This window comes from Pongo abelii, chromosome 19 (genome assembly GCF_028885655.2).
Source record: "Pongo abelii isolate AG06213 chromosome 19, NHGRI_mPonAbe1-v2.0_pri, whole genome shotgun sequence".
In the NCBI taxonomy this organism is placed as follows: Eukaryota; Metazoa; Chordata; class Mammalia; order Primates; family Hominidae; genus Pongo; species Pongo abelii.
Window position 1 is genome coordinate 75,141,144 of NC_072004.2, and position 22,864 is coordinate 75,164,007.

At 49.8% G+C, this 22,864-nt stretch overlaps 2 protein-coding genes across 3 annotated transcripts in view; one reads left to right on the forward strand and one right to left on the reverse strand.

The window, feature by feature from the left end:
• Window positions 1-14,469: 14,469 nt before the first annotated feature.
• Window positions 14,470-17,251, forward strand: HIGD1B (HIG1 hypoxia inducible domain family member 1B). Its single transcript, XM_002827423.5, has 3 exons — window positions 14,470-15,022; window positions 16,035-16,169; window positions 17,107-17,251. Exons 1-3 carry the CDS (start codon window positions 14,923-14,925, stop codon window positions 17,169-17,171), a joined length of 300 nt encoding a protein of 99 aa, XP_002827469.2. The 5' UTR covers window positions 14,470-14,922; the 3' UTR covers window positions 17,172-17,251.
• A 435-nt stretch (window positions 17,252-17,686) lies between these two features.
• The window catches only part of EFTUD2 (elongation factor Tu GTP binding domain containing 2), a 48,487-nt gene continuing 43,309 nt past the window's right edge, over window positions 17,687-22,864 (reverse strand). For both annotated transcript variants that reach the window (NM_001133094.1, XM_063717909.1), the window contains 8 exon segments: window positions 17,687-18,141; window positions 18,480-18,587; window positions 19,183-19,336; window positions 20,069-20,163; window positions 20,292-20,410; window positions 21,038-21,125; window positions 21,325-21,451; window positions 21,687-21,773. In NM_001133094.1, the coding sequence (NP_001126566.1) occupies window positions 18,046-18,141; window positions 18,480-18,587; window positions 19,183-19,336; window positions 20,069-20,163; window positions 20,292-20,410; window positions 21,038-21,125; window positions 21,325-21,451; window positions 21,687-21,773 (874 nt within the window). In that variant the 3' untranslated portion in view covers window positions 17,687-18,045.

A 22,864-nucleotide genomic window follows, 5' to 3' on the forward strand; every position in this document is an offset into this window, starting at 1 on the left:
CACTACACTCCAGCCTGGAAGACAGAGTGAGACCCCATCTCTTTAAAAAAGAAAGAAAACAATATCCCAAAGTATGGAGCTTTGGCATGCTGAGTGCTTTGAACTAAAGGAGATTGGAAGGCCTCAGAAGCAAAGTCTCTCTCTGACCTTCTCCTGCCCTCCCGTCTCCCGCCCCTTTCTCCCCTGAAGCGAGTCATAGAAATAAAAATTACTCTTCCCCAAGGCAGGTCATAGAAACTAGAACCCCTCTCCCCCAAAGCAAGCCATAAAACCAGAAAGGTCACTCTCCCCCTTCTCTCTTCCCCCTTGAAGACCCTCATTCCAGAGGAACCAGGAAGGAATACCCTGGAGGAAGGAATGTTAACACTGGGAAGCCAAGAAGAATTTGAACCGACAAGCCTTGTTGGGTTCCCTGCTCAGTCTGTTAAATTAGATTATACCCCTTTTGTCTGATCACATTCTGCTTGTCCATTCTGCATTGAACCTAAGCATAAAAACCGACAATTGTCCTTGGGTATTGAGGGTTTATGTGTGTGTGTGTGTGTGTGAGAGAGAGAGAGAGAGAGAGAGAGACAGAGTCTCTCTCCATCGCCCAGGCTGGAGTGCAGTGGCGTGATCTCAGCTCACTGCAACCTCCGCCTCCCAGGTTCAACTGATTCTCATGCCTCAGCCTCCCAAGCAGCTGGGACTACAGGCGCACACCACCACGCCCACCTAATTTTTTTTGTATTTTTAGTAGAGACTGGTTTTCACTATGTTGGTGAGGCTGGTCTTGAACTCCTGACCTCGTGATCCACCCGCCTCGGCCTTCCAAAGTGCTGGGATTACAGGTGTGAGCCACCGCACTCGGCCCTTTGAGGTTTTCATTTCCGAAGTCTTTTGTGTTACATAAAACTTTGGTTAAATAACTTGGTTATGCCCTTCTCTTGTTAATCTGGCTTTTGTTATAGGAGTGTCAGCTGTGATCCTTATGATGGATGAGGAAAGGTATCACACCTTTCCGCCACTACACTACTAAAGCTGAACCTATGAATGCACTATGACTTTGGAATTCCATGGCAATTCCACAAAAATGTGTACAAATGTTCACCAAAATACTTGTACTAGAGTATTCATAGCAGCACCATTTATAATAAGTCAAAAAACTAGAAACTACCCAAAATGCCTGTCAACCGTAGAATGGCTAGATAAATTGTGTTACGTACATTATGCTGCAATGAAAATAAACAATCTACATTTACACACAAGATGGATCTCACAAAAGTTTCCATTTACAAAAACTTCAAAAACAGACAAAACTGGCCAGATGCTGTGGCTCACGCCTGTTATCCCAGCGCTTAGGGAGGCCAAGGTGGGCGGATCACTTGAGCTCAGTAGTTCAAGACCAGCCTTGGCAACATGGCAAAACCTTACCTCTACAAAAAATACAAAAATTAGCCAGGCATGGTGGCATGTGCCTGGTGTCTCAGCTATTCCGGAGGCTGAGGTGGTGAGGTGGGAAGATCACTTGAGCTTGGGGAAGTTGAGGCTGCAGTGAGCTGTGATTGCACCACTGAACCACTGCACCACTGCACTCCAGCCTGGGTGACAGAGCAAAACCGCATTTTAAAAACAAACAAACAACAACAAAAAAAAACAAGTAAAACTAATCCATGCCATTAGAAGTAGGGACAGTTGGCCAGGCGCAGTGGCTCATGCCTGTAATCCCAGCACTCTGGGAGGCTGAGGCGAGCAGATCACCTAAGGTCAGGAGTTCGAGACCAGCCTGGCTAACATGGTGAAAACCCATTTCTACTAAATATACAAAAAATTAGATGGGTGTGGTGGCGCACACCTGTAATCCCAGCTACTCAGGAGGCTGAGGCAGGAGAATTGCTTGAACCCCGGAGGCAGAGGTTGCAGTGAGCTGAGATCGTGCCATTGTACTCTAGCTTGGGGCAACAAGAGCGAAACTCAAAAAAAAAGAAGAAGTAAGGCGCAGTGGCTCACGCCTGTAATCCCAGCACTAAACCCCGTCTCTACTAAAAATACAAAAATTAGCTGGGCGTGGTGGCGCATGCCTGTAATCCCAGCTACTCGGGAGGCTGAGACGAGAATTGCTTGAACCAGGGAGTCAGAGGTTGCAGTGAGTGGAGATTCTGTCACTGCACTCCAGCTTGGGTATAGAGCAAGGCTCTGTCTTAAAAAAAGAAGAAGAAGTAAGGCCAGTGGGCTGGGCGCAGTGGCTCACGCCTATGATCCCAGCACTTTGGGAGGGTGAGGCAGGTGGATCACCCGAGGTCAGAAGTTTGAGACCAGCCTGGCTAACATGGTGAAACCCCATTTCTACTAAAAATACAAAAAATTAGCCGGGCGTGGTGGTGTGAGACTGTAATTCCTGCTACTTGGGAGGCTGAGTTGCAGGTTGCAGTGAGACAAGATTGCGCCACTGCACTCCAGCCTGGGGACACAGCAGGACTTGGTCTCAAAAAAAAAAATTAGAAGTAAGGATAGTGGGCTAGGTGCAGTGCCTCACACCTGTAATCCCAGCATTTTGGGAGGTTGAGGCAGGTGGATCACCTGAGGTCAGGAGTTCGAGACCAGCCTGACCAATATGGTGAAACTCTGTCTCTACTAAAAATACAAAAATTAGCTGGGCGTGGTGGCATGCACCTGTGAGAACTGCTTGAACCCAGGAGGCAGAGGTTGCAGTGAGCCAAGCTCCCGCCACTGCACTTCAGCCTGGGTGACAGAGCAAGACTCTGTCTCAAAAAAAAAAAAAGAAAGAAAGAAAGAAGTAAGGAAGGATAGTGGTTACTTGGCAGGCAGGATAGTTACTGGAAAGGAGCATGAGGGGTTTTGGGGGGGGCGGGGCTGGCCCTGTTCTGTTGAAACTGCCTTTGCAAAAATCATGACAGTGAGAAAAATCTGACACAGGCTGGGGACGGTGGCTCATGCCTGTAATCCCAAGCATTTTGGGAGGCTGAGGTGGCGGATCACCTAAGGTCAGGAGTTCGAGACCAGCTTGGACAACATGGTGAACCCCCGTCTCTACTCAAAATACAAAAAAAGACCGGGTGCGGTGGCTCACACCTGTAATCCCAGCACTTTGGGAGGCTGAGGCAGGTGGATCACCTGACGTCAGGAGTTCAAGACCAACCTGGCCAACATGGTGAAACCCCATCTCTACTAAAAATACAAAAAATTAGCCAGGCGTGGTGGTGGGCGCCTGTAATCTCAGCTACTCGGGAGGCTGAGGCAGGAGAATTGCCTGAACCCAGGAGGTGGAGGTTGCAGTGAGCCAAGATTGCGCCATTGCACTGCAGCCTGGGTGACAGAGCAAGACTCTGTCTTAAATAAATAAATACATAAATTAAATAAAATAAAATACAAAAGAAGTAGCCGGCAGTGGTTGCACATGCCTGTAATCCCAGCTACTTGGCACGAGAATCACTTGAACCCAGGAGGCGGAGGTTGCAGTGAGCAAAGATCTCGCCACTGCACTCTAGCCTGGGCAACAGAGAGAGACTGTCTCAATAAACAACAACAAAAAGAAAAATCTGACACAGGAAAATTACAACAGTGAAAGAGATCTGACCTAACCGACTCCATCTTACTTTTAACCTCCAAGATGCCCTTGTTCATTCCTGGGAATAGGCTGAGTTCTCCATGGGAGGAATTGACTTTATAATTTAATTTGGAAACAAAGATGATAACAGTCCTTTCCCAAAATAAATCCCCTCTGCCTGGGGACCAGACTGCCTTTGTAAAACTAGCAAATCAGCTGTAAGATTAGAAATTAGGGGCCAGGCCAGTGGCTCACACCTGTAATCGGAGCACTTTGGGAGGCCAAGGCAGGCAGATCACCTGAGGTCAGGAGTTCAAGACCAGCCTGACCAACATGGAGAAACCCTGCCTCTACTGAAAATACAAAAAAAATTAGCTGGGCTTGGTGGTGCATGCCTATAATCCCAGCTACCCGGGAGGCTGAGGCAGGAGAATTGATTGAACCCGGGAGGCAGAGGTTGCGGTGAGCCGAGACCACACCACTGCACTCCAGCCTGGGCAACAAGAGTGAAACTCCATCTCAAAAAAAACAAAAAGATTAGAAATTAGGGCTCAGGAGTCATGCAGCCAGAGGCCATAAGATTCCTAACCTCAGCCGGGCACGGTGGCTCACGCCTGTAATCCCAGCACTTTGGGAGGCCGAGGCGGGTGGACCACGAGGTCAGGAGATCGAGACCATCCTGGCTGACAAGGTGAAACCCCGTCTCTACTAAAACTACAAAAAGTTAGCTGGGCGTGGTGGCGGGTGCCTGTGGTCCCAGCTACTCGGGAGGCTGAGGCAGGAGAATGGCGTGAACCCGGGAGGTGGAGCTTGCAGTGAGCCAAGATGGCACCACTGCACTCCAGCCTCGGTGACAGAGCGAGACTCTGTCTCAAAAAAAAAAAAAAAAAAAGATTCCTAACCTCTCCAATTGCTCCTTTGTTCCTATGGATGACATTACTATTATAAAACCCAATATTGGCCAGCATGGTGGCTCACGCCTGTAATCCCAACGCTTTGAGAGGGTAGGGTGAGTGGAGCACATGGGCCCAGGAGTTCGAGACCAGCTTGGGCAATATGGTGAAACCCTGTTTTTACTAAAAAAAAAAAAAAAAAAGGAGCTGGGCATGGTGGCACACATCTGTAGTCCCAGATACTTGGGAGGCAGAGCAGGGAGGATCTCCTAAGCCCAGGGAGGCTGAGGCTGCAGTGAGCCATGATCACATCACTGTACTCCAGCCTGGGTGACAGAGTGACAGCCTGTCTCAAACAAAAAAAAATCTTGAGATTGGTATGAGATATTTTTTCAGATCCTGCATTCTGAGGCACCAGCTGGTGCCACCCAGATCAGTAAACTGGCTCAACTAGTTCTGGATGCCACCCAGGAATGGAAGACAGCTTCAACCCCCTATGATTTCATCCCCAATCCAACCATCAGCATTCCCCACTCCCTAGCCCCCTGCCCGCCAAATTATCCTTAAAAAACCCTAGTCTCTGAATTTTGGGGGAGACTGATTTGAGTAATAAACTCCAGTCTCTCGTGTAGCCACCTCTACATTCATTAAACTCTTTCTGTATTGGGAAAACCTGCTGTTTGCAGTGCATCAGCTTTTCTGAGTAGCGGGCAAGATGAACTCTTCAGGCAGTTCACTGTTCTTGAGATGGGCGCTGAATACACAGGTGTGTTCAGTTAGTACATTGACCTGCATACTTGGTTGATTTTTTTTTTTTCTTTTTCTTCTTTTTTTTTTTTTTTTTTTTTGAGATGGAGTCTCATTCTATCACCCAGGTTGGAGTGCAATGGCGCAATCTCAGCTCACTGCAACCTCCGCCTCCCAGGTTCAAGCTATTATCCTGCCTCGGGCTCCTGAGTAGCTGGGGGCTACAGGTGCGCACCACCACACCTGACTAATTTTTGTATTTTTAGTACATGGGGTTTCGCCATGTTGGCCAGGATGGTCTCAAACTCCTGACCTCAGGTGATCCACCTGCCTCAGCGTCCCAGAGTGATGGGATTACAGGCATGAGCCACTGAGCCTGGCCTGTTTGTTTTCTTGAGACAGAGTCTCACTCTGTCACCCAGGCTGGAGTGCAGTGGCACCATCTCGGATCACTGCAACCTCCACCTCCCGGGTTCAACTGATTCTCCTGTCCTAGCCTCCTGAGTAGCTTGATTACAGGTGTGTGCCACCACACCCGGCTAATTTTTGTATTTTTAGTACATACAGGGTTTCACCATGTTGGCCAGAAGTGATATTCCCCCTGCCCCACCGCTGCCCCGCCTCCCAAAGTGCTGGGATTACATGCATGAGCCACCACGCCCGGCTGAGCTGCATACTTTTGATAGTGTGCTTTTCTATGGCACATTAAGACAAATGAAAACCTTTAGGCTGGGTGTGGTGGCTCATGACTAATCCCAGCACTTTGGGAGGCCGAGGCAGGTAGATCACAAGGTCAGGAGATTGAGACCATCCTAACACGGTGAAACCCTGTCTCTACTAAAAATACAAAAAAATTAGCGGAGCATGGTGGCGGGCGCCTGTAGTCCCAGCTACTCAGGAGGCTGAGGCAGGAGAATGGCGTGAACCCGGGAGGCGGTGCTTGCAGTGAGCCAGCCTGGGTGGCAGAGCGAGACTCCGTCTCAGAAAAAAAAAAAAGAAAACCTTTAAGGTCAGGCACAGTGGCTCATGCCTATAATCCCAGCACTTTGGTTTGGGAGGCCAAGGCGGGTGTATCACATGAGCTCAGGAGTTCAAGACCAGCCTGGCCAACACAGCAAAACCCCGTCTACTAAAAATACAAAAAAGTTAGCCAGGCATGGTGGTGCATGCCTGTAGTTTCAGCTACTTGGGAGGCTGAGGCAGGAAAATGGCTTGAACCCAGGAGGCAGAGGTTGGTTGCAGTGAGCCGAGATCACACCACTGCACTCCAGCCTGGCAACAGAGGGAGACTCTGTCTCAAAAAAAAAACCTTTAAAATGGTATTAAAACATTTGATTATATATATATATATGTGTATATATATATAACTATAAATATATAAATGTATTTTTATATATACAAATGTTCATTAGGTATTATTTTCCTATAGATTCATGAATGAATCTGGAAGGGAAAATTCCCCATCTTTTATTGTTGCCTTTTTTTTTTTTTTCTTTTTCTTTTTGTTTTCTTTGAGACAGGGTCTCACTCTGTTGCCCAGGCTGGAGTGCAGCAGCATGATCACAGCTCACCACAGCCTCAACCACCTAGGCTCAAGTGATCCTCCCACCTCAGCCTTCCAAGTAGCTGGAACTACAGGCATGCGCCACCATGCCCAGCTATTTTTTTTTATTTTTAGTAGAGACAGGGTTTCACCGTGTTAGCCAGGATGGTCTCGATCTCCTGACCTCATGATCCGCCCGCCTCGGCCTCCCAAAGTGCTGGGATTACAGGCGTGAGCCACCGCACCGGGCAATACATTTACTTTCTAATTTGTTACCTTATTACCAAGCCACCAAGCCTGCAGCTCTGTCTCTCTTCTGATAGAGCAACGTTTTTTTTTTTTTTTGAGACGGAGTTTTGCTCTTGTTGCCCAAGCTGGAGTGCAATAGCGTGATCGCGGCTCACTGCAACCTCCACCTTCTGGGTTTAAGCGATTCTCCTGCCTCAGCCTCCTGAACAGCTGGGATTACAGGCACGGGCCACCACACCCACTAATTTTGTATTTTTAGTAGAGACAGGATTTCGCCATGTTGGTCAGGCTGGTTTTGAACTCCTGACCTCAGGTGATCCACCCGCCTCAGCCTCCCAAAGTGTTGGGATTACAGGCGTGAGCCACCATGTCCGGCCACTTGTAGATACTTTAAAAAACAAGTAGGCTGGCCACAGTGGCTCACGCTTATAATCTCAGCACTTTGGGAGGCCAAAGTGGGAGGATTGCTTAAACCCAGGAATTTGAGACCAGCCTGGGCAACGTAGTGAAACCTTGTCTCTACAAAAAATGTAAAAATGAACAGGCATGGTGGCCTGCACCTGTAGTCTCAACTACTTGGGAGGATCGCTTGAGCACAGGAAGTTGAGGCTGCACTCTAGCCTAGGCAACAGAGCAGAGCAAGGCCCTGTCTCAAAAACAAACAAACAAAAAACCCTAAAAAACCCCCAAAACCTAAAATATAACCTAAGGCTCTTGTCTTCTAGTCAAGACTTCTTTCTCTCCTCTACCACCTTGGCAGCTAGTGATTTCCTTTAATCCCATTACTGGTGGGGAAACTGAGGTCAGAATTCCAGGCTAGAGGCTCTTGGGCCCAGGCATTCGCCAGGATATGGAGCAAACCAGGGTGTCTGCTACAATGTGAGCTCCCCGAAGGCAGGGGCACTGCGTCCCAGCTCCTGGAACAGAGGCCAGCAAATTGTAGGTACTTAGGAAGGATATGCTGAGTGAATAAGTGAATGAAGGCTCACCATTCCTAGAACAAGAAAGACCACTGCTGGAGGGAAGGGGAAAAAAGCTGTAAGTTTCAAACAGGGAAATGGATCTCATTTCCAGCCTTTGGCAGAGAGTGGTACAGCTGGGTGCTGTGAGAACCACATCACTTTTAATCCACATGGGGCTCAGGCAGGAAAGGATCAAAACCCAATTTGAGAACTTGAGAGTCGCCCTGGGGCTCTGTGGTTTGGGAACAGTAGGGTCAATCTGAAGGCTGCAATGTGTCACTATTTCCATTACACACTTTCCAGGGTCCCCACTTGGCTGGTAAACTCAGAGCAGATTCTTCTGTCTTGGAAGATGGAAAGAGGCCCAGAGAGGTAAATTTTTTTTTTTTTTTTGAGATGGAGTCTCGCTCTGTCACCCAGTCTAGAGTGCAATGGCGGATCTCGGCTCACTGCAACCTCCGCCTCCCGGGTTCAAGCGATTCTCCTGCCTCAGACTCCTGAGTAGCTGAGATTACAGGCGCACACTGCCATGCTTGGCTAATTTTTTGTATTTTTAGTAGAGACGGGGTTTCACAGTGTTCTCCAGGCTGGTCTTGAACTCCTGAGCTCAGGCAATCCACCCGCCTCAGCTTCCCAAAGTGCTAGGATAATAGGCGTGAGCCACTGAGCCCGGCCCAGAAAAAGTTTTGAGAATGCTGCTTGTTGGGAACAGGGGAGTCCTGCCTGCCCCAGACTGGCTGGTTAGTAAGAACTGTTAAAGTTATTGATTATTCTTGCCGGGCGCGGTGCCTCACGCCTGTAATCCCAGCACTCTGGGAGGCCGAGGTGGGTGGATCACGAGGTCAGGAGTTCGAGACCAGTCTGTCCAATATAGTGAAACCCCATCTCTGCTAAAAATTGAAAAGAATTAGCCGGGTGTGGTGGTATGCACCTGTAATCCCAGCTACTTGGAAGGCTGAGGCAGGAGAATCACGTGAACCCAGGAGGCGGAGGTTGCAGTGAGCTGAGATCACGCCACTGCACTCCCGCCTGGGTGACAGTGTGAGACTCTATCTCAAAAAAAAAAAAAAAAAAAAAGAGAAGTTATTGATTACTCCTGCTAATGGGAGAGAGGTATTAGTGGGAAACACCACCCTCCCTTTCCACTAATCCCAGCAGTTTCAGTTAACCTGTGGGACACATTATACTGCTTCTCCCTGCCCCTGCCCATAGGGATGTTGACTGAACCAGATTTTTTTGTTGTCAAAAAAGTTCTTTTGGCCAGGCGTGGTGGCTCATGCCTGTAATCCCAGCACTTTGGGAGGCCAAGCTGGGGGGATCACCTGCGATCAGGAGTTCAAGACCACCCTGGCCAACATGGTGACCGTCTCTACCCAAAAAGACAAAAACTAGCTGGGTAGTCCCAGCTACTCAGGAGGCTGAGGCAGGAGAATTGCTTGAAGCCGGGAGGCAGAGGTTGCAGTGAGCACCACTGCACTCCAGCCTGGGCGACAGAGTGAGACTCTGCCTCGGAAAAAAAAAAAATTAAATTAAAAAATATGTGAAGTCTTCTCAGAAAGATTAGTGGATACCAAAGGTACTTTCTGGCTTCAGGCCTGTGGCCCTTGGGGCTGTCCTTGGACAAATGCTAGGAGGTCCTTGGAACTCAATGCCTGTTTATAAAAGGGTGGGTGGTGGGGGGTGGGGGTGTTACAGACAGCCTCCACCAGGAAGCGGCCTCAGCCTAGCCATATTATCTGGAAACTTTCACTGCCTGTTCCTGTTACTCCACTCCTTACCCTTCAAGTGCCCCAGACACAACTATATCCCCTAATGTTTTCTCCCCTCTGATTCTCCCAGCCTTTCAACCCCATTTCTTCCCATTCCAACCCCAACTGGGAGCATCCTCTGTCCCTAGTCTAGTTTATTCTCCATCATGCCCTCACTTACAGCTCCCGTTAGCTCAAGGCAAAAGCTGCGTGTCCCTCCCCTCCCAGTCACTTGCTCCCTTGGGCTATAAATAGCATAGCTGTGCCTTAGATCGTGTTGAGAGCTTCAAGACTTAGTCCCCCTTCCCCCCATCCCTTCCCCTTTAACACAACAGGGAGAACAAGCCTAAAGCTTCCAGTTAGGGTGGACAAGCCCAAGAAGGAGGGGGTCCGGGGGAAGGGAATGAGAAAAGCTGTGCTGAATTCGGAACCACACAGAATATGGTAACTTTGCCATCTGTTGTCAGGGACTCTCCGCTTTTCCCCCAGCCTGCTACCAATTCCCTGCCACTTGCTCCTGGAGGAAGAGGAGCAGCAGGAGTTAGCAGAATTCTAACAATTCTCTTTTAACCCTTGCGATCATCCTATGCGCAGGTGCTACCTTGATTTTACCAACGAAGCCAAAGACTCTAAGAGATTAAATGGCATAACCCATTATTTAGAGTGGTTGGTCTGTGGGCTAACTGATCCCACGTCTGACTTTGGCCTACACTAAGTCTGTCCGCATCATTGATTTAGGCCCCTCTAAATCAGAATTTCTATTGATGTGACCTGATTTGGAAGAAAAAGAGGTCTACTAAACAAATTACTAATGTAGCAATGCATAAATGGAAAACATTAAAGACTCGGCATGTTCACAAAAATGATGCTATCATAATTTTATCTTATCTGTTTACTAAAGCAGGACTCTACAAAAATCTGTTCCTTGAAGTTTTTTTTAGTTACTGTATGTTCTCAGAAGTTTTTGAAATACAAAGCAATTTTACTTCTTCTATTTCAAGACTTCCCCTCCACTTTACATTCTCTCAAGTTAGTCCTGAGTAGTGAGTTAGAAGTCTGGTCTTTTTTCTGTCACTTACTGTTGGGCAAAACGCTTAATGGAGCCCCAGTTTTTTGCCTGTGAAGTGGGGATAATAATAGCACCTACCTCATTGCTATCGTGAGAATTAATCTACACAAAGGAGGCCGGGCATGGTGGCTCACGCCTATAATCCCAGCACTTTGGGAGGCCGAGGTGGATGGATCACTTTGAGGCCAGGAGTTTGACACCAGTCTAGCCAACAGGGTGAAACCCCATCTTTACTAAAAATACAAAAATTAGCCAGGCGTGGTGGCATGTGCCTGTAATCCCAGCTACTCAGGAAGCTGAGGCTGGAGGATCCCTTGAGCCCAGGAGTTCGAAGCTGCAGTGTACTTTGATTACAGCCTCACTCCAGCCTGGGTGACAGAGTGAGACTCTGTCTCAAAACAAAACAAAACAAAAACAAAGCAATTAGCACACTGCTTGGCCCATAGAAGGTACTCAGTAAATCATAGCAATTATTATTATTTCTCAGCTCTGGGCTGAGATGCTGTGGGAACATCACCATCATTTCAGCAGGGAGAAGCTGAACTTCACTATCCATGGTTTGGCTCCTGTTCTTCAAAGGACTTGGAGTTGATCCTGTTTCCTGCCCTGTCTTATCCAGACATTTTCATCCCCCTTTTTCTGGCCCAGACCAGTAAGGGAATATACTGTCCATCTCCTGAGAATTCAGGCCACTGCTGGAACCTGGAGAGGCAGCAGAGGAGGGTGTGTGTGAAAGGCTGGGAGGAGAGTTCCCATGGACACTGGGGACATGTGAAGGCCCTGGGGAGTTGCTGTGACCCTGGGTCTCTGCCTAGAGCAGTGAATGCTGGGGAGAGAAAAGGACATCAGCTGCCGAACAAATTTCCAGTGCTGCAAAGCCCCTTTAGGATAAACACACAGGGCTGAGTAATCTAGGGAAGGAACAAAGGCCTGGGATGCAGTGGGATCTCCCTAGCACACCCTATCTTTTACCATTTGCTTAGCACATATTTTTTCTTCTCCTAAACAAGGGTGCCAGGATATACTAGCATTCCTAAGCTTCAGTATTCATCTGGAAAGGGCTTCTGTTTAACCAGCCCCCTGGAGGTTAGCATTGCAGTTAGGAGTGCAAACTCTGGAGCCAGCCTGACCTGGGTTCAGATGACAAAACTGCCATGTACTAGCTGTGTATCCTCAGGTAAGTCATTAAGCCTCTCTGAAGCTCCATTCCTTTGTGAACAAACTGCTACTTACCATATAGAATAGCTGAGAGTTTTGAAATATGCTGAGTACAGGGTTGGGCATGGTGGCTTATGCCTGTAATCCCAGCACTTTGGGAGGCCAAGGTGGGCGGATCACCTGAGGTCAGGAGTTGGAGACCAGCCTGGCCAACACGACGAAACCCCATCTCTACTAAAAACACAAAAATTAGCCGGGCGTGGTGGCAGGCACCTGTAATCCCAGCTACTCGGGAGGCTGAAGCAGGACAATCACTTGAACCCAGGAGGCAGAGATTGCAGTGAGCTGAGATCGTGCCATTGCACTCCAGCCTGGGCAACAAGAGTGAAACTCCGTCTCAAAAAAAAAAGAAATATACTGAGTACAGAAGAGCCCTAATCCTGGTCACTGTCATCCCTGCAACCTGAGTGAGCATCACCCCATAGGTAGTATAAAATATAAAGAGTTCTGGAAGCTGGGCCCTGTAGCTTCCACCTGTAATCCCAGCACTTTGGGAGGCCAGTTCTGAGACCAGCCAGGGTAACATGGTGAAACTGTCTCTACCAAAAATACAAAAATGAGCCAAGTGTGGTGGTATGTGCCCGTGGTCCCAGCTATTTAGGAGGCTGAGATGGGAGGGTTGCTTGAGCCTGGGAGTTTGAGGCTGCAGTGAGCCAATATCACACAGCCTGGGTGACAGAGGAAGACCCCATCTCAAAAACAAAACAAAACAAAAAACCCCAAAAACTGGCTGGGTGTGGTGGCTCATGCTTGTAATCCCAGCACTTTGGGAGGCTGAGCCGGCTGGATCACAAGATCAGGATTTCCAGACCAGCCCGGCCAACATGGTGAAACCCCGCCTCTACTAAAAATAAGAAAATTAGCTGGGTATGGTGGCACATGCCTGTAATCCCAGCTACTCGGGAGGCTGAGGCAGGAGAATCACTTGAACCTGGGGGCGGAGGTTACAGTGAGCCGAGATCGTGCCACTGCACTCCAGCCTGGGTGACAGAGCAAGACTCCATCTCGGAAAAAAAAAAAAAAAAAAAATTCCCAAACCAAAAGACAGCCCAGAGAGTCTGTCTCTCACAACTAGGGTATTTTATTTACATCCCACATTGTTCATAAGAGCATCCGAGGGAGTGTAACTTGGGGGACCCAGGCTTTCTGCTCATCCTTGTTCCTGTATCTCCATCTCCGTTCTCCTCATCAAGCCTGTCTCTGATCCAGCCACTTAATTCCATGGGAATTAGAAGACTGAATCTAGTTAGGGGCTCCCCTCCATTTGGTCTTTCTTTACTTTCCAGTGCCTGGAGCTCTGGCTCGGGACTCAGCGGATTGGGGGTTAAGACTGATCCCCTGCCCTTTCCCCTCCCCTCTCCATCCCTGACTTCAAAGTTTTCATAAAGCCCAAGTCACTGCTTCCCTGACCCCATAGTGGCAGCTCCATCTCAGCTTTTGGTCGGTTCAAAACAGCAGACGCTGAGCCCTGGCCTGGCCGCCCGTTCTCCTCGTTCTAGCCATCTCCTAGGGTAAGCACCAGCATGCCAATGACCTGGGGGGCCACCAGTCCTTGCTCCTCCAGGAGAGGAGGGCTAACTAGGATAGAAGCTGACTCAAGGGCAGGCACAGTGGTTCATGCCTGTAATCCCAGAACTTTGGGAGGCCGAGGTGGGCAGATCGCCTGAGCCCAGGAGTTCAAAATTGGCTGGGTGACATGGCAAAACTGTCTCTACAAAAAATACAAAAATTAGCTGGGCGTGGTAGCATGCACCTGTAGTCCCAGCTACTTGAGAGGCTGAGGTGGAAGGACTGCTTGAGTCTGGAGGGTCAAGGTTCTAGTGATTGACACTGCACTCCAGCCTGAGTGACAAAGTGAGACCCTGCCTAAAAAAAAATAAGAAATAAGAAAAAGAGAGTTTGCCCTATGGTTAGGCTTAGAAGGCATCCCATTGGACAGGGCACGGTGGCTCACACCTGTAATCCCTGCACTTTGGGAGGCTGAGGTGGGCGGATCAAGAGGTCAGGAGTTCAAGACCAGCCTGGCTATCAGGGTGAGACCCCGTCTCTACTAAAAAAATACAAAAAATTAGCTGAGCACGGTGCACACCTGTAATCCCAGCTACTTGGGAGGCTGAGGCAGAATTGCTTGAACCGGGACCCAGGAGGCGGAGGTTGCAGTGAGCTGAGATGGCATCACTGCACTCCAGCCTGGGCTACACAGCGAAACTCCGTCTCAAAAAAAAAAAAAAAAAAAAAAAAGGCATCCATTGGCAGAACCCCTGTTTCCAGCCCAGGGATGAAGGTAGCCAGTTGGTAATTGTGAAGAACCTGCCTGGAAAGAGATGGACCTGGAAAAATGGGAGCAGCTCAGGAACCAGAATGTGTTCCTTTAGTACTCATGTGCAAAATATATGCTAAATTACATGCAAATCAATGTCCAATCATTATAATCTCTGGCAATTTGGTAACTAATGCTGTGACACTATCTGGTCTAGGACGGTTCTGGCTCCCTGGGGCCAGATCCTGCTCTGTAGCTCCCACAGGAGAAACCATCACAGACCAAAGGCCAGCGGGGGCCCCAACACTCAAGGACTGTTTCTCCCACCACCATCTGTGGATTTTTCCAGCTGTTTTTCTTGGCCCAAGGATCACACCCATAGGGATGCAGATGGGGGAAGGGGAAGCTGAGAAAGCAGTGAAGACAGAATGAGCTGGGGAAGAGGCAGATGGTAGGAAATGGAGACGGAGAAATGGCACTAGTGGCCCGGCCACCTGAGATGGGATACCTGGGAGGGACATCTTTTCAAGTAGAGGCTGTGTTGGGGCATGGTGAGAGAGGGTCTTAGCAGGTAACCTTCCTTTCCTCTCCAGACTGAGGAATCAGAGTTCTGATTGTGGAGTGCCTCTCTCTAGGACGGGGCTGCAGCATAGGAGTCTCAGCTGCTTACATCCAGGTCCAGGATTATGTCTGCTAACAGACGCTGGTGGGTACCACCTGACGACGAAGACAGTGTGTCTGAGAAGCTCCTGAGGAAGACTCGGGAATCTCCGCTGGTGCCTATAGGTAAGTGAAGAAAGGAATGGGGTGCCAAGTAGGAGGCCTTCTCTGAGCAGTCATGTCTCCTGGTACCCTCCAAAGAGAATGAAGCAGAGGTCAGAAAACTCGAGTGGTCCTACTCACGGAACAGGGGAAACAACAGCAAAGGTGCCAAGGGGCAAACCCTTACAATGAAATCAGGACGTCTGGATGGGTGGAGGTGGCGGCCAACCGAGTACATGGGATATGAGGAATCTGGAGCACCAACACCAAAGTGGGAAGGGTCAGAGGAACACCTTGGGGTCCCCCAGGGCTTCCTTCCTGATGGCCCTGGTAGAGTAGGAAAACAGCTGTACCAGGAGGTGGGAGCCAGCAGTGTGGCTGGAGAAGGGCCCAGGGCGGAGCAAATTGGTGGGGAGGGGCTGTGTCCTGGTGATCAGCTATTTGTATTTGGGGGAGGGGCATCACTGGTGGTGATCAGCTATTTGTATACGGAGGAGGGGTGTCACTGGAGGGAGGCAGCCACTTTGAAAATGCCATTGAAGGGCAACAACTCTCTCTCTCCCTATATATATTTTTTGAGATGGGAGTTTCACTCGCCCAGGCTGGAGTGCAATGGCACAATCTTGGCTCACCACAACCCCTGCCTCCTGGGTTCAAGTGATTCTCCTGCATCAGCCTCCTGAGTAGTTGGGATTACAGGCATGCACCACCACGCCCGGCTAATTTTGTATTTTTAGTAGAGATGGGGTTTCTCCATGTTGGTCAGGCTGGTCTCAAACTCCCAACTTCAGGTGATCCACCTGCCTCGGTCTCCCAAAAGTGCTGGGATTACAGGCATGAGCCACTGTGCCCCGGCAACAACTCAATATTCTAATGATCCCCCTAGGTCCCCCGCAATGCCCACCCCCCCCGCCAACAGATGCTGCATAAAACCAGCTGTTTATCCAGGTGCCCAGCCTGCCTGGTAAGGTATCTCTCATCAGGGGAGTGCTGTGCATTGTGGCTGTGGCCCAGGGGCTGTGTTCTCTGCCCACAGGCTTAGGAGGCTGCTTGGTGGTAGCAGCATACAGGACTTACCGGCTGAGGTCTCGTGGTTCCACCAAGATGTCCATACACCTGATTCACACCCGAGTGGCAGCACAGGCCTGTGCAGTGGGTGCAATCATGCTAGGTGAGTAGCTTTGTGGGGTCGCAGGAGAATGAGGGCTAAACCGATTATGCAGAGTTTGTAGGTCTTTAAGTCCCAACAATTAAAAGGACTGTGCTTGGCTGGGCGCGGTGGTTCATGCCTGTAATCTCAACATTTTGGGAGGCTGAGGCGGGCAGATCATGAGGTCTGGAGAACGAGACCATCCTGGCCAACATGGTGAAACCCCGTATCTACTAAAAATACAAAAATTAGCTGGGCATGGTGGCAGGTGCCTACAGTCCCAGCTACTCTGGAGGCTGCGGCAGGAGAATTGCTTGAACCTGGGAGGCAGAAGCTGCAGTGGGCTGAGATCCGCCACTGCACTCCAGCCCAGGTGACAGAGTGAGACTCCGTCTCAAAAAAAAAAAAAGACTGTGACTTTAAGTTCCTGTTCTGGGCTCCACATCACATGCTTGGTGAAGCCCCTATACTGAGCCATCTTCCCTGTTTAGGCTCCTGCCCCAGGCCTGTGGGGACAATGTCTCATGACAGTTTGCCCTAGGGGTGAGAAAAATCATGCAACAGAAGATATGTTGAATTTCTCTTCCTCTTGAGATTAAAAAGCAGACAGCCACTTGCTAACTGTGTGACAGTGGACAAATCTTTCTCACTGAGCCTCAGTTTCCTGATGTGTAACATGACAATAACCACCCCTGGCTTGCCTGCCTTGCAGGCTGCTGTGAGGTTTCTCAGATACACAATACATGTGAAAGTGTTTTGTGAACTGTCAGATAGGTGGTTTCCCCAGGTTGTGTGGTCAGATGCTTGAAGCAGCTGTTGGGACCTGGGGCAGAAAGATAAGCAGGAAGCTGGACTCTCAAGGGAACAGCTGGAGGTGAACCCCTGGCATGCCTGAGAGAGCCAAAGGATGGGTGAAGGGTTTGATGCCAAGGGGCATTATTTCTTTTCTCTCACACAGGTGCTGTGTACACAATGTACAGCGATTATGTCAAGAGGATGGCACAGGATGCTGGAGAGAAGTAGGACTCCTATAGGAGCCGGGGCTGTCCAACTCCCCTAAATCAATCCCTGGTATATTTCTAATAAAGCAGTTTTGAGGAAAATCAACAGACTCTTTTTCACTGGGGGAGAACAGAGTAAAGGACTGGTGGTAGCTGGGGAGAGGACTTGTAAATGGCTGGCAATCAAAGTGCTCTGGCCCCCTACTCCAGGGCAAGGGAGATTCTTCGGGGAGGCAGCAGTTTCCTGAAGAGGTGGTGGGGTAGACCTCTGATCCCAGGAACCCAACAGCTCCCAAGCCATCTTAGGTCCCACCCAGAAGCAGCATGGAGTGGGAGCAAGGGGGCAATCATGGGGCCTTGGCGCTCATGGGAACACTGAATTAAAAGGCAGGCGGCTTCCCTGGGGACCCAGGCAGGAAGGAGGCTGCAGCTGGAAGCAGAGGCAGTGAAGCCTCTTGGGAGATGACATATATTCAGAATGTAAGCACCAGACCGGGCAGGGGAGACGAGGATGAAAGGAGCAGAGCAAGACAGAGGTCAGAATGTTCTGTTCACTTGCAAACCGTGGCTAAGGTCAAACTTGTAGAAAATAAAATTCCATGTAAATCCCAAAGATAGGGCCCCTTGGGGTTTCATCCCCTTCTCTTTCTGTGAGCCCAAGCTCCTCTCTTTTCCTTGGGAATGGAGCCCGGCAGAGGCCACAGAAGGAAGTAGGAGGCCAAATGCTCCTCTCTCACTGGGGCTCTGGGTTGGAGGTTGGTGAGTTGTTCAAGATGGCAACAGCAGCTTCCAGACACCCTCTGACAACACGAAGGCCACGTCATACGAGGTCTCAGCTTCAAGTACAGGAGTTGCAGCCCACTGTAGGGAGCAGGAGCTCTCAGGAGTCCATGCACTCACATGGGGTAATTGAGCACAACATCCTGTTTGGCAAGTTCCAGCAACATAGGATCATCGAAGAATTTGCTGATGCTCACATCTTCACTGAGGCCCTGCAGGGAATGGGGCAAATACAAGAAAGCCCGAGGTGGTTGCAGACTGAGCAAGGAGACTATCCAAGACCTGTGCTCAGTGGGGAGGCTAGTGGTGGCTGGAATGTAGGTGGTGGTGTTTCAGGAGCCCTGCCTTTAGGGTACTATCACATGGGAGGATAAGGCTCTCCTTTCCCAACGAGACTGGGGCCCAGGTTTGGTTGCCTAAGGAGTATACAGATCATATCTCTACATTGGAAAAGTGTCCCTTAGGAAAAGGGGCCAAAAGAAAGAGAGAGATCCTGCTTCTGAGAGTCCTGGGGCGTTGAGGGATGGCAACAGGCCCAAGGGAGACATACCTTCCTACGACGGGTTTTGATCATGAATTCCCGGGCCAGGTGAGGAGCTGGCTGTGGCTCCAAGGGGCGGATGACAATGCTCTTGTCCAGAGGATCACCAGGCACAATCTAAAAGGCAAAGGAATTTCAGATGGCCCAGGCAGAATTCTCAGAAGATTCAGGCCCAGAAGCAGGACTCTTCTTATTTATTTTATTCTTAAATTTATTACTTATTATTATTTTTTTGAGATGGAGTTTCGCTCTTGTCTCCCAGGCTGGAGTACAATGGCATGATCTCGGCTCAATGCAACCTCTGCCTCCCGGGTTCAAGTGATTCTCCTGCCTCAGCCTCCCAAGTAGCTGGGATTACAGGCATGCACCACCATGCCTAGCTAATTTTGTATTTTTAGTACAGATGGGGTTTCTGCATGTTGGTCAAGCTGGTCTCGAACTCCTGACCTCAGGTGACCTGCCTGCCTCGGCCTCCCAAAGTGCTGGGATTACAGGTGTGAACCACCATAGCCGGCCCTATTATTTCTATTTTTTTTTTTTTTTAAACTGAGAGACACAGATTCAAGTTGCCCTGAATATATGCTCCCCAGAGGAGGACTCTTCTCCAGGATGCTGTACACCTCACTTAGGGCTTGGAGAGGGATCAGGACAGAAGGGGATGAGGCTTGCAGAGGTGGGAAGCCAAGTCCACCAGCCTGCATTGCTTTCTCACCTGCCAGTGGTGGAAGACAGACAGAGAAAAGGCTTGTCCCTGGGTGTGAGTCCGGAGATCAGTCTCAAAGCCAAAAGAGTCGATGGCTGGGATAAAAGCTTTGATGGTGTACAGAGGGGAGCCTGGGATGGGTGCATCCTGAGTCACGTGCCCCCTGAGACAGAAAAACAAAGGCTGAGCCTCTAGTCACACACAGGCCAAAAGCCAAGAAGCAATCCAGCATTTGCTGTCCCCAAATGCATTCCAGCCCAGAGTTACCATCAAAGAAAGAGTAACCAAGAATGTTCTACAAAAAGCAGAAAAGGCTCAGGGCTCTCAGTATAATTCCCTGTGGAAGTCAAAGTGGCAGCAACCTCTGGGCAGAGGACAGGAGTGGGATGGTGAAGGGACAAAGGCCCAAAGACATTCCCATCACTGACTTGCCTCAGCACTGCCTCCAACAGCTCTGTGAGGAGAGGATCCCAAAAGAACTGTCAATTTTTTTTTTTGGAGATGGAGCCTAGCTCTGTTGCCCAGGCTGGAGTGCAGTGGCGCCATCTCAGCTCACGGCAAGCTCCGCCTCCCGGGTTCACGCCATTCTCCTGACTCAGCCTCCCAAGTAGCTGCGACTATAGGCACCCGCCACCAAGCCCAGCTAATTTTTTGTATTTTTATTAGAGACGGGGTTTCACTGTGTTAGCCAGGATGGAGAAATGTCAAATTTTAATATGCAGAAAAGCTGGGGCTTGCCTCCCTCCGTTCCTACTTCTTTCTGGAAAATCAGCTCACGGAGTTTCCAGAGTGAGGAGGGTAGAGGAGGCCAACCTCTCCTCCCTGCAGGAGCCGAGGTGACTCTTGTTATGCTCTTGCTCTCAGCACTCTCCCTAATATGCCTGGGGCTGCTCACCTGCGCCTGGCCAGGACGGTATAAACTGCAGAGACGCAATCTGCAGGGGCCTGGACCTCTACAAAGTAGTAAGGCTCCATCAGACGAGGAGTAGCCTGCAGCAGAGCAAGAAGAAAGGCCCCTCAGCTTGGGGAAGGCTGGGGGTCTATATAGTCCCACTTGCTCCTTCACTTAGTCCCCTGTCCAGTGAAGCAGATGGTCCCCTACCGCCCCATTCTCTTACCATGAGGAAGGCAGAGTAAACGACTCTCCTGGCTGTGGGGATGATCTGGCCCCCGCCCCGGTGCAGGGGCTCCTGGGCAACCACTGCATCCAGGATCTTAAACTTGACATTCCGAATCACTGTAAAGGAGGTGGAGGGAGTGACTGGGGAGAGGTTCTGGGCCTGTCATGGGGCCACGGCGGAGTAGCAGTCTCCTGCAACACTGCAGCTGTCTTGCAGTCATGAAAGACATGGTACAGAAATCACATGGGAGGTGGGCGTTCTAACTGAATAAGCAAGGCCCATAGCAGAGGTCAGAAGTTAAGCACATGTTCTTAGTGTTTGCTTCAGGCCATGCTCAGACTTAGAGCTTTCCTAGAAGTTTATTTCCTTCTTCTGCACATATTTACATTTTTGTGGATGTAGAATAAATTCCAGAATTGTACATTTGGTCCATGAAGCCCAATCAGGGTCTATAAACCACTCCAATCTCATCATCCTCTTGATATCTCTTCTCAAATACGTCCAATGCCAAACCCTTCTCAGAAATGAGGAGCAAATGACAGTTTAGAAATGACTTAAATTTCCAGGCTACACCACCAGGATAAGGAAGGAAAATGGAAGAAGCTGGCCCAGGACTTGGGATGGTCCTGTGTACCCCAAGCTGCTTCTCCTGCTGAGTCCTAAAGATGGTGAGCCCATCCCACTCATATGCCTGGCTGCAAGGACCCTCGAGGACTGGGGTGGGGGAGTGCTGGTGGACTTACATTCATCACAGAGGGGGCCCTCCCTGGTTCCCCACTGGAAACCTTGAACGATGCTGTCCTTCACTGAACCAAGAAGAGCCTTGTCCACCTACAGAGAAACATGAGGTCTCCTTAGCAGTTGCCCTGGCAACAGCTGAAGCGTTTAGAGGGAGAAGACAGATGTGCCTGTAAGGAGATACTGTCCTTCACCAGAGGACACAGGATACTTTTGGGAAAAGAACACTTTGTAGTTTCTTCCACTCCAGAGGTAAGAGACCGCCACCCAGTTCCCATCAGTTCTGCTGTACCTCGGAGGGCAGAGTATCATCCACCAGAATGTTGGGGCCGGTCGCATCAGGGCCAAAAGCCCAGATGGAACGGGCAGCCAGCAGATCCCAATCGTACTTGGTCTGGAAGAACTCTCCCAGCTTCTTCCTGGGGAAAGGAGGAGACAATGGAGCTGTCAGCCAGCTCTGTGATTGCTGGTCCTGGAGCGACAGACCCTCCCTTCCTGGAAGACAGTCACTTCATCCTACCCACTGTGCCCAGAACAAGAGCAAAGGCAAAGACATAAATGCTTCCCAGAAAGATGTGTGCTCATAGAGACCTGGCAGTTAAACTGTGGCATCCCTGCCTCCTTTCAACCCTGGCGTCAGAGCCCTGTTCTCACCTGTTCCACGTAATCTGGACCACCTCATTCTCTATGTCCTCTGCCAGGCCCTTCTCAAGAGGCTCAGCAATCATGGTGATCTTGTTCCTGGTCAGAATGGAAATGGGTGGTAAGGACGGCTAACAGAACAGCAGAAGAGGCATTCCTAAGAAAAGGGTAACAAGATGGACAGCTGAGGAAGTGACATCAGTGAAAGCCACAGGGGCCAAGCGTGGTGGTTCAGACCTGTAATGCCAGCACTTTGAGAGGCCAAGGCAGAAGGATCACTTAAACCCAGGAATTTGAGGCTGCAGTGAGCTATGGCTCACACCACTGCACTCCAATCTGGGGGATACAGCAACATACTGCCTCTTAAAAACAAACAGCTGGGCGTGGTGGCTCACCCCTGTAATCCTGGCATTTTGGGAGGCCGAGGTGGGCGGATCACGAGGTCAGAAGACCGAGCCTATCCTGGCCAACATGCTGAAAACCTGTCTCTACTAAAATACAAAAAATTAGCCGGGCATGGTGGCGTGTACTGGCGCATGCCTGTAATCACAACTACTCAGGTTGAGGCAGGGGAATCACTTGAACCCGGAAGGCGGAGGTTGCAGTGAGCCACTGCACTCCAGCCTGGCAACCGTGCAAGACTCTGTCTCAAAAACAAAACAGAACAAAAAAAAAAAAAAACCCAGACAAACAAACAAACAGAGCCTGGGCAACAAAGCAAGAGACCCTATCTCTATAAAAAATTAGCCAGCCAGGCGCAATGGCTCACACCTGTAATCCCAACACTTTGGGAGGCTGAGGCAGGCAGATCATGAGATCAGGAGTTCGAGACCAGCCTGGCCAACACAGTGAAACCCCATCTCTACTAAAAATACAAAAATTAGCTGGGTGTGGTGGCACTCACTCCCTGTAGTCCTAGCTACTCGGGACGCTGAGGCAGGGGAATTGATTGGACCCGGGAGGCAGAGGTTCCAGTGAGCCAAGATCGAGCCGCTGCACTCCAGCCTGGGCTACAGAGTGAGACTCTGTCTCAAAAGAAAAAGAAAAAAAAAAAAAACCAGGTGTGGTTAGCACACCTGTAGTCCCAGCTACTTGGGAGGCTAACTAAAGTAGGAGGATCGCTTGAGTTCGGGAGGTTGAGGCTGCAGTGACCCATGGTGGTACCACTGTACTCCAGCCTGGGTGACGAA